Source organism: Balearica regulorum, chromosome 4 (genome assembly GCF_011004875.1).
Source record: "Balearica regulorum gibbericeps isolate bBalReg1 chromosome 4, bBalReg1.pri, whole genome shotgun sequence".
NCBI lineage: Eukaryota > Metazoa > Chordata > Aves > Gruiformes > Gruidae > Balearica > Balearica regulorum.
In genome coordinates, this window is record NC_046187.1 from 71669006 (window position 1) to 71681062 (window position 12057).

The 12057-nt window shown below is 37.8% G+C and overlaps 1 protein-coding gene across 2 annotated transcripts in view; it reads right to left on the reverse strand.

Annotated features, from left to right (window-relative positions):
- The window catches only part of DOK7 (docking protein 7), a 68669-nt gene that overhangs the window by 6033 nt on the left and 50579 nt on the right, over positions 1 to 12057 (reverse strand). For both annotated transcript variants that reach the window (XM_075752594.1, XM_075752593.1), the window contains exons 8-10: positions 10189 to 10231; positions 1492 to 1557; positions 366 to 437 (exon numbers count right to left, since the gene is read on the reverse strand). In XM_075752594.1, the coding sequence (XP_075608709.1) occupies positions 366 to 437; positions 1492 to 1557; positions 10189 to 10231 (181 nt within the window). The remainder of the gene's footprint in view (positions 1 to 365; positions 438 to 1491; positions 1558 to 10188; positions 10232 to 12057) is intronic.

The following is a 12057-nucleotide window of genomic DNA, read 5'->3' on the forward strand; positions in this document are numbered from 1 at the left end:
AAGGGGAAAATAAAGGAAAAGATAGTATAATTGGGAAAGGAAGAAGAAAATGATATTTGAAACTGGTGCTTTAGCCTTTCTTTCAGCAAGTGTTATTCATATTTTCTACACTATGTAGGCGCCATTCTCAGAAAAGTACAATAAATAACACAGAAAGAAAACCAACACCATAAACACAGCCCCAAATAAGTGTGTGAGCGTGTATGTGCCTGTGTGTGCAAGCATGCATGTAAAGCTGACATGTTCAAAGGGCAACACCTCAAAAATAAACATTTAGATGAGATCATAACAAAAAAGGAAACGGAAAAAGAAACAGGAGATGTTAGTGTCCTCTAATGGAACTGGCTGCAAAGATCTTTACTCACCAGGTTCCTCAGGGCTAGTAGGAGCTCCCAGTTCTGCAGGAATTGTCAGCATCTCATAACCACCCTTAGGACCTAGAACACAGGAACACCATCAACAGCTTTGGATTTAGGAATTTGCACAATGAAAACAAAGCATAAGATTTTCTGGTTTTGACTTGTAACCTTCTAATCTGAATAATCATACTGAAAATATCTCAGAAAGTATAAGCAGTGGCTAGTGCTGACTTTTCTGTAGTGATGATGCCAGCATTTTCTCATGAGTGCAACAGGAGGGAAATAAATGTTAGGCCACTGAAGGCCACTGAAGTCAACAGTGTGTTTTGCTGTACATCGATGGGGGAGCAAAGCTGTCTTGAATGCATGAATCAGGGAGAAGCGCGTGGGTGATCTTGGGAGCATCTGGAAGACTCTTGTTAAAATTCCACCTCCAGCATGATGGATAACTTCTTGATTTCTGACAAAGCTCTGTATAAAATTCTTAAACTAGCCCTTCCAAAGATAACTTTGCTTTCCAAGTGCAAATTATCATCTTTGCAAGAAGCCAGGTTGCACGACATCACCAGTGCTTCCGAGCACTAAGCTGAGAAAAGATTCCCAGGTTCCCTCATGATCTCACACTCCACCCAGTTCAAACAGGACAAGTTAAAAGCTATGCCCATAGAAAAAACATATTGGGATTAATTTCGTATGACAAACACTCATAATTTTATCTGCTGCTGTCGGTTTTTTCTCCATTATCATGAAGAAGTATCTTTAAATGGTGAGGGTTTTTCCCACCTCATCATTGCAAGGATACAGGACTTCTCATGGCCCGAGGTGGGGGTTTTTTTTGGTGGGTGCTCTTTGTTGAAGTGCTGGCAGCACTTTACTGCTGTGAATAAGATTACTGCCTATGCTCTGACACTTATCTCATCTGTCACTGCCTCTTCTAAACTTATCCCATCTGTCAATGCTTCTCTAACAAAAACCCTGCAAAGCAAAAAATCCAAAGAAATACGTAAGACTTACAACAGGGAATCAAGTCATACATTACCTTTAACATTTTCTGAAGTTTAAAATAATTTAAGTTTAATTAATAAATTTAAATTTACATGCACACACATACATCATAACCACTTATACGTACCACCTTGGAGACTGTGCCCTCTATGGACTTTCAAAGACCCAGAAGCTGCCATGACAGAAGCACCACCTGTTTTCAAAGAGAGAGATTCATGTTAAATCTAAATACCTGGTGCTATTATTAGATATCTGCTGTGCACCAGCATTTTTAGTAGATGTTCCTGAAACATCAAGAAAAAATTCAATAAGAATTATAAGTTATTGTTCTTTGCTTAAGCAATGTGGGGGTTTGGGGCGGGGGGGGGGGTTGTTGTTTTGTTTTTTCTAAATTTTTATCCTGAGATTGTGGCACTATAATCTAATTCTGTTGTTTTCTTTCCTTAGAAAGAAAGAACGCCTTCCATAAAACTTCAGGATACTGACCTCCCAATTTGTGGTGAGTACTACCTTATTCACAGAGATAGTCATCTTGAACTGAGAAGTAAACTGGCAATGAAAGCTGAGTGGGGAGTTGCCTTTGCAATCCATAGCACAGCTTTGGCAACCACAAAGTTTAAAGTGTTCATTAAAATTTCATCAGACTGGATCCAAAACCTATTAAAGTTATTGGGAAGAACCGTATCACACTTCAGAAGTGCACCGTCCAGCTTCAGACATGCATAAACTGGGGCAGGGTGAAGGGTAGGTGAGGGATCTAGCTTCCATGAGGTTTGAATCCAGGTCATCACTGGTTCTTGTGAAATGCTGTTCCAAGCGTTACAGCCAGGAAAGCTTTGCCGAGGGCACGTCAGATGGCACAGTCAGTGTCCTTTCCCCAGCCCTATGCAGATCAGCGGGAAGCTGCCCCAGGTACAGTATTAGCTACGGAAGTTTGAGGAAACAAGAGCTAGCAACTGGGAAACCTACAGAGCGGTAAGCATGTAGTATGGTTTGTCTACATACACATATCCTTTCTTTATTTAACCACCAAACTGATCAGCGTTATACCTACCTGTTCGGTTACATTATCCCTACCCAGCCATGAAGATCTTGTCTCTACTGTTGTCACTGCGGGCACCTTAATCAAGATGAGTGGCATTTGCTTCCTCGCATGAATAATTTCGAGGGAACTTCTTGTGCAAGTAACTAGTACTTAAGAGAAATAAGGTAGGAGGCTGTGTTTATGAGGAACCCTGCCACTGGTGACAGCGCAACTGGGCCGTGTGCTGCTGGGTGTTGGGGATCAGCTGTAAAATTAACACTCGCTTCTAAACTCACTCTGAGCAGGTGAGACACTTCTCTGCAAATTGTTTTTGAAATAGTGTCAAAAAATCACTGTAATTCTTATACAACGTGAAGAATTTCTAGAAGATAAATAGCAGTCTCAAATACCTAAGAAATCTGCATGACCTGGGAACCTAAAGAAAATGGCAATTTCTTAAATTTTTCCCCTGTATAAAGTATGCATCATACAATTTTTTTTCTAAATGTAGTAATTTCCAAGCTTATTCCTACACTTTTATTAAATAAATCTAAATAAAATCCAGAGATTATTTCATTTAATGAGGACAATGAGTTAAAAAAAATAAACATCTATTTCAGAAATGCACAACTGAACTCAAACCTTTAGTTTTGCAGTCTTTTTTGTACACAAAAGCATACACAGGCTAACCCAATGCTAGACAACAAATTTCAAGCATGCCATCCTGAGAAACTGATTTTGCATTTTAACAAATGAGATCAGATTGTAAAACCTTTACATGCTTCTGGTGAAGACTTAACCACTAAAAACATTATCAGAAATTTTCTTTTTAACAAAACTGTTGATAAAAACATGCAAAAATAGGACAGCTGATTTACTTATATTTCACTGTAACTGATTTTCCTTTTTCTCACCTCAGAGCATCCTGTCTGCAATATTAATATCAGAATACGCTTTATGCAACTGAAAGCTTTACCTTACTTTGAAGACTACAGCTTTAGTTTTGTGATGAAGCTGCAATTAGCATAGTGTTGGTTTTTTTTTCCTCCCTCAAAAACTTAATGTAATTCAGCAGAAAACATTCCAGAGGAAACATAGATTTTTAAGCAATGTTTTTAGGATTTGTGAAAAGCAGACAGGACAGGAAAGGAGATTTCAAACAATAAGATATTTCAGTCCATTTATGGTCAAGTTGAAGTTTTCACATTTGAAGCTCGTTTAAAAGAACTATGTTAATGCTTCGGGATTTGACCTGTTGCATTTTCCTCATTTTCAAATCTGGCAACTAACAAATATTTACATAGTCAAATCTCTCATGGAATTTTTCTGAAGGTTTGAACTGCATTGTATAAACACATGTCAACAGAGATCAACCTAGATATTTTCTTCTTTCTTCTTTACAGCTACCATATAAACTGGTTTGTTTTTCTTTTATGAATCCTAGGATAACAGTTCCAGGAATGGAAACAGCAAGTTAGCAAGATAAATTTCTGAACATATAAAACATCCAGCAGGAGACAGACGCTGCCTTCTACCATTCTTTTTGTCTTACAAGGGATTGTTAAGAATATTTTTTTCAGTTTCCCCTGCCATCCGGTTCTGTGTGGCTGACCTGCTCAAGTCTTTGTAAAAACTGAGTAGCTGATCAAGAGTTATTTCTGTTCTACTTCTTCAATGTATAAGAAGATGATGATATTCAAAATGTGACAAAATGAAAATATGCTGCAGAATATTTTGCATTCCTACATGTGATTAGACTCAAATGTCTGATGTAGCTCAATGAAGACAACTGCTATTTGAAACATTTTTCTAACTTCATAGTCATTCTTTATGCTCACTCTTCAAAAATAAGCACAGTTTACAGCACATGTGCTACAAGAAAGAACCATGAAAAAAGATCAACAACCAAGAGGGAAGCTGGAATACGTGCTATAAGCTGAGCCCAGACAGTTTACATTTTCAAATCCTGTCACCTATCGTTACACGGCCAGCAAGCAGACACATGCAACACTCCCCTGCATTTACCAGGTGACCACTTCTTACTGCCCAACCTCTTCTTTGCTGTCACCGAGTAGATTGCAAACTCTGCAGGTCTGGGCTATTCAATTTGCTGACAAGTTAGGACAGAAGAAAACACTATACGATACATTCTTGCTTCTTACTGAATTAAAACTACCTTGATTAAGAAGTACTTTGATCCTCTCAGCCAAGCAACATTTCCATCTCCTCCTTTGAACACAGATGCCTTGCTTAAAGAAGCATCCAAAGCCTAGAGCTACTGATTGACAGGAGAAATACCGCAAGTACACCAGGAGGTTTTTTCATGTAAATGCAATGAAAGACTTCCTGGTGATGTATAATTGCCCTATAAAACTTCCCTAAGTTTGTTACTCTTCAATTTTCAAAGTAATTAGTGTCTCCAAAAGAATCACAGAGGATCTACCTGCCTCTAGCTATTATTCATCTTCCCACTCCAGCCCAGCCTCTCATCCTGAAAAATGCAAGTGTTGAGCTAGAATCATTACCATTTTCCTGTACTAGGAAACTCAGTGGTGGTTTGGTTTTGTTGGGTTTTTTGTTTTTTTTTTAAATATGCTTTCAAAGATGCTTTGCATACATTTGCTCCAAAAGTCTTGATGCGCCTGAAGCTCACGATCTACACTGGCCAAGAATGAAGGTCATATAATGTGTTTCCTTAATCGGGGGGAAAAAAAAGAAAGCTGAAATAATCGCTATGTTTGCAAATAAGGTTCCTCACCTTTGTGTTCTAGAAGGCTGGGATATCTCATTTCCCCAGATTTCATGGGGAAGTAAATCAAGACTACAGAAAAGGCAGGACTAGGGGGTCACACTGGCATAGATTTACCACCTTCTGTCACCCCAAAACAGGAAACAGGAACCTGCTGGACCTGCTCAGCCCAGAGGATGAAGCAGCAGCATTTGGATTGTTCACTAGCATATGATTTCACCACAAAGACTTTTTTTTTTCCCCTCTCCTGTCAGGCCCCTAATAATTCAGAGAGTCACTAAGGCCAAGGTTTAGCTTGTAAATATAATCTTTATTTTAATCAGCTTACTTAAACCACTTTTTCTGTGCTCCTATTTTTCTTCCCCTACAGAATTATTTTTGAGTGCACTTATAAAATAAAGCACCATCAAGAAAGAGCATGTCATATTATGGCAGGGTTTTATTAATCAGTCTCTCATTGTAATAATGCTCTTCTACTACAGTGTTTAACCCTATGAGGTATGACATATTTACGGTGGACACTGTTCAGCACACAGTCTTTTATTGGCTCAATAAAAGTATCATAGTGTACTTTGTCTTCCTACATCTGAAGAGCTGACAACACATTTCCTGGAAAAAAAAAATTGTGAATAATAAATTATTTTCAACCTAAGCAGCAATAACCAACACAGTATGGCCCAGATTCTTTTGCACTGCTCTCAATTAATTCCTTGAAAGCTTACTCCAAACTTGGAATAGAAGTATCAGGCTGCATTGGTTTGCAACAAAAATTTTAAAAATACATAAAAGAAAGCCTATTTTTCCATCGTAAAAGCTAAGCTGTCAGACAGCTGAGTAAATTTTCAGCACCCATCACCTGTTATATACTTAATTTTATTCTTTCATCTCCCTACCTTGACTCCCTATCTACCTAAGAACAAGTTAATAGAGACACCATGTTCATAATCAGCATTCAGCTGACATTTCAGCTGAGTTCCAATCCAGAGCATTGTTTTATGTTTATTCCTTAAGTCATCCTCTTAGAACATTTCCCATCAAGCATTGTGTAGGTTGGATATTACAAGCAAAGACGCTGTCAGATAGCAAGAGTGCCTGTTGCAATGCTGATGGATTTGCTCCTATGGAATATGGAAAAAATGGAACTGCACAGACAAAACAAAAGAAATGAGAATTCAAAAGTCACAAAACTTAACAATATTAAAGTATGCTACTTCCATGGGAGCATATTTGTTAACTTATTTGCCCATTCAGCTGTTGATTTTTGTAAACCCAGAGCCTGCAGCACAGAAGAACAAGGAGATCAGACCTCCCACTATAGAAGTTTAATTTGAGTGTTGAAATGCCCAAGGCTGGGTCTGGCTCCTGGGAATGCCTAGGCAATCACCTTCCCTGTAGCTAATGGCAAGGGACAGAAGTTTCTGAAATATGGCGCATACAGCCTGCATGAAGTGCCTTCTCCAGGGACTGCAGAAGGACCCTAGGCACTTCTGCAAGCCCATTCCAGCTCTCAGCGTAGCTTCTCTAAATAGGAGTCTTGGGATTCAGACTGTTCAGCTCACTTGGAAGGGTCGGAAACTAAGGACAGAAATAGTGGCATTTCCACACACAAAGCAATCTCATGGTTTAAACATCATTCATAAGACAGGAGAACTGTGACAGAGTTCTACTCAACTGAGAAAATCCAAATATTTGGAAGGAGAGCATGAAGACATTATAAGTAAGAGCTGGGGTTCCTAAGCTGTTGCAGTGAACTAGAAAGGAGAACAAGATTTAAACAACAGGTCTAAACCACAAAGAGAAACACAACTGTTAGGAAATACATGCTAAATGTAAGAATAGCAAAGCACTTCAGATGATTTAAGGTGGATTAAGGCTTCTCATTGCAGAACATGCTAAACAGACACCTCTCAGACACACACAAAGTACATCCTAACCTCAGGGCAGAGGCTTGAACTAGACAATCCTTGCAGCCCTGTTTTGCCTACAATACTTTGATTTATAGTACCAGAAAGATAATCAAGATAATGATGAGCTCTTCAGCTCACCATTCTGCGAAGAAACCTGCTGGTTTTTGGTTCTGCCTCTCAACACTGAATGTGCATCTCATTCATGGTCCCTGAATTCAAAACACATAAGCAGCTCCTGAGAAAAGGACCTGCATACAGATCTCTGAAATTGCATCCACTAGATCATGCTGCAAAATTTCCTAAGCATTTATGACAAACTCTGTATAGGTCCCATGAGAACTTCTTAGACCAAATGTACTAAACCTAGGTGCCTCCAGAATCCAGCAGTCTCAGAAATCAGGAAATCTGAGTCGCATTTTTTAATCTGTATCCTGGCATAATATCCAGAAATGTGGTCTATTATACTGAAGAGCAAGCATACCCACATCATACAACTCCAAAGAATCCCTTACCTTGAGCTGTAGTACAAAGCTATGATAACAATGGGAACAGTTTCCTCCTACAAATGCAAGCAATCTAATTCAGTCTCTATTTCTAATCAATCTTCATGAAGTTATTTATAACAAAGGCAACCAAATTATTTAAACCAGAATTAAATGATTCACCCCAACTTGTTTTTTTTCCATCTAGTAATACAATTCAGAATTGTTGCTGCATTTATGAACACTTTTCAGCTTGCCATTAGAATTAGATACATTTTTCTGAAGTTGCTGAGTGGATTGCTCAGCATATATAACTAACAGTAGAAGGAGAATATCATCAGCCACATTCACTACCAATAAACTTAAAAATATTTAAACAATTGATCCTGACTCTTTAACTTCATTTCTTGGTACAGAACTGAGGCATTCAAGAGTAAAAATATTGTACAGAACATATGGGCACCCATAGCACTGGAAGAAGTGTATTTAAATGAAAATACAGTACAATTCTTTCAGTGATAAAAAAGAAATGTGTTTATGACTAAGTGGACTGCTACACTAGCAAACATTATAACTGTGTATTGGGTCATTGTACCATCATTCATGCTAGTAGAGGTATCTTGCCATGTACATGTGCAAGACAGGTTTTGAAAGTAGTTAACCCAAATCAGCGTGCCCTTACGATATTCTCAACAATGCATTAAAAAAATCGTAATAGAGAAACAGAAAAGTTGTCATGCTGTTCCTTTAGTCCAACAGAACTGTTTGAATGACTGCTCAGCACCCAGAGACCTTCAGTTAGTGGCTTGGATTAAAGATGGTGGAAGCAAAACATTCAAAGGCTACAGTAGAAAACTTTGCAACGCCAAGTTCAATTACACTCAAAATGTTCACATATACAGAAGAGAATAGTCTAAGATGAAGTATCTGAGGATAATAAAAATGTGACAATGAGACAGAGAAAACACACGGCTCTTTTGTATTCTGAAAAATAGTGTAGTACTGAAGAATACAAGTTCTACGGGTAGATAATGAGAGTATTTGAGAGATGAAACCCCACAAAGATAGCTAAAAACTTCAGTCACTGGCTTTAGATGCTGCATTTGCCTAAAGCATTTACACTTATTCCAAGTATTCAGTTCTTTCCTTAAACAGTATTTTCCCAGTGGAGCAGACATGAAAACCCACCCACTCAAATTTCTTCAGCCTTGTATCTTCCCGTTCTGTTGATCTAAAACTCTGTCCTGTATTTCTACACTTCCAATTTGCTGATAGATTGATACCTATCTTTGCTGATAGATTTTATAAAAAGACCTAACTCCTCCATCTGCATGAATAGTCTGAGATTAAGGTTTTGTCAGATATTGTTTGCATTCACAATTAATTTGCCACTGAAATTAATGCAGAAATAATATTGTGCCCACCACACACAGCTGTAGACCCAAGTTCTCCAGTATTTACACACATTTTAAGTGCTCTGGTTTCCTTGGGTTGATTAGAGGACTAGAAACCTGAGTATCAGAAGGATAGATAAAATTAGAGTTAATGATCTAATTTGTGCTTCTACTCACACCTCTATAAATCAAGAGTAATTCCACTGACTCGAGTGGAACAACTAGGAACAAGATCAGCTAAATGCTTCTGGATTTTCTCCTGCTAAGACAGACAAAGGAATATAGTTACTTATGACCTTCTCAAGAGACACCTCCAGACCCTAGGTATCTTACTGCATTTGTTCACACAAGTATCACTGGATTTGTTTGCACAAGTATCAATCACCTATATTTATTTACGTATTTACCAAGGTTTTTAAAAGTAATAAAGAAACCCAAGCACAAAGAGCTGTTCTGTCTATTGGAAGCAGGTAACCTGAGAAATTTAATGGATCTGCTGAATTATCATGTAAACAGTTTAAGGAATATAAAGATGTTTGAGATACCAAACAACTTCTTTGCACAGATCTCCCAAAGGAATAAGATGAAGACAGTATACAAACCCTTACAAAACGTTATCTTTGAAGTAAAATGATGATACAAAAGGTGCCAGACCAGTCTGGCTACATCAGAGAAATCCAGATGACCAACACATTCTACTGATAGGCAGATTTACAATGCAAAGATAGTCAGTGTGTTACCTTTGCATAAATAATCTTTCCAGGCCAAACACTCAGCTTCCTCCCTTTACTGATTTTGTTGGTCAATCAATGATGCCACTGACATGAGAGAAGCACCTCCACGTTGCCGCTGGTAAGGATCCATTCCTGTGCTTTTGTGCTATTTAGAAAACTGGGTATATACACTGAACATATAAATCAAGTTTCCCCTTGGTGTTAATATAGCCGAAAAAGAACATTTTCTTTACTTTCTTTGACAACGTAAGTAGAAAAAGCACTAAACAACTTTATATAGAAACTGAATACTTTGAACCTCTTCAGATTACAAAAGGAAGGGAAAAACAAATATATTAATCTTTGAAACCAAAGATACTACAGATTACAATGTATTGCATAATTGTCTGTCATGCAGACAGCAAAGCCAACCGCAAACAGGATACCTCTCAATACAGTCTTTAGTTCCGCTGCCGTAATTCTTCTGCTTCTCTCATCACAATTTGGGACTTAAACATTATTCTATAACAAAGCAAATAACTAAATGGCTCCTACCTGGTATAGCTGGTAAGACTCCAGACTGTAATATTGCTGTTCCCTAAAGAAAACAGAAAATTTTAGAATTAAAAAATCTTTACAAGAAATAGAAACTTTTCAAAATACAGGAAGAATGGCTGATGCATCACTTCACCATCACAAAAGCTTAACAAAGTGTTTTTAAAATCCAGAACAGAGGCAAAGGTGCTCAGACCTGAAGGTGTTCAAAACGTGCATTAAGTTGCAAAACCTTTGTGTACCTTAGTAAAGGCTAACTAACTCAGCTTTGGGTGCTTTGCAACAATTAGAGCATCACAGTGAAGCTTAACACTATTGAATCAGTCCTGAATTAAACAGCAAAAAGCAAGAAAATTTGATATTCAGAGGAAGATGATATCACGTTGGAGTAACAGGATTAACATGTAAATTAAGGCCATGCCTATATTTGCTTAAAATGGTAGGTGCTGCGAGCAGACTGAAGCTTGGTATGCTTCTGGTTCAGCTCCATAAAACCAACGTACTTTATCCTACAGCTTAAATCAACTTCAGACTGCCTACAAATACCACCTGTGACATCAAGGTCTTTCCAGAAAAGCTTTTTACCATCTAATGTTCAAGTTGTTCGTACCATGGTGGTATACATCAAAGCAGTCAGGCATAGAGTACCAGTGCCCATTCACATTTAAGAGTAAGCACGTTCTAAAATGTTCTTGCAGGCCAGGTTTCTCTCTAGGTATATTATCAATGATGTCGTTCAAAGCTGATCTGGAGGACACCTTGGCACTTCCATCTCTAGATGGTACCAAGGCTGCTCCTGCACAGCAGCATCAAGGCAGGCTGTGAAGTGAGTCTGGTCCGTGCTACTGACCACCACTCTGCCAAAGACATCTCTTTTATTTCTGTGATCTTGGTGAGAAGAAGAATTCATCATCGTGATCCATTCATTGTGATAAATAAATGTGTCTTTTGGACTTTGAAGTGGAAAAACACTACATATTTATTGGAGCTCAGCAATAACATTGTTTAATTCCAAAGCAATAAAATTCCATTTTGTATTGACACCTGGCAGTAATTTTCTTCACCTAAATACACAGACTTATGACCTGTGATAACTCTCCCTTTCCTACGCTTTCATACAAAGTGGTGGCTTTTCAGACACACTTATGACTTTACATATACATTACATATATCTTCCCCCTATACAGGCACTGTGTTGACTTCCCAAAATTTCTCAATAGAAAACAAAATAGATTATTTGCTTATTATCCATGAGGAAGTTCAAGTCATACTAATTCCTGCACAACATTTTCGTAAGGCAAACATATTAAGACATAAAGCTCGTTACATGTGACCATCACAAAAAACTGTCAGAGTTAACAACTAGATCAAACTTCAGTTCAAGTAGGTGGAAAGGGCTTTCTGTTTGTTTTGATGGACCTTGCAATAAACCAGAAAAAGATGAGAAACATCACACTTATTCTGTTTCAGCCAATAAAATATACATTAAAAGAGCTTAATTGGACCAACTGCGGAGACAGGTGTACATTTTTTTAAAATACAGTTTTGAAATCTGCAACACAGAACAACTTTCAACAGTGGAATAACACACGATATATGGGATGTTTCTGCCTGATCCTATTGCAAACATGGAATCTACAGCTTCAGTATTTACTTGAGTTTTTATGCTAGTTGTATGTTTTAATATATGAGACACTGAATTTAAGCAACTGCTTAAAGTAAAAGTAGAAGGGGAGGAAATCAGAAACATGGCCAAGATTTCATTTCTGAAACAGAAATAACATCCTACAGCATTTCAGAAGAGGAATATGTTATTAATTTAACCATAGTGGATGTTATTTGTTACTATAGTTACTGTGTGCCATCACA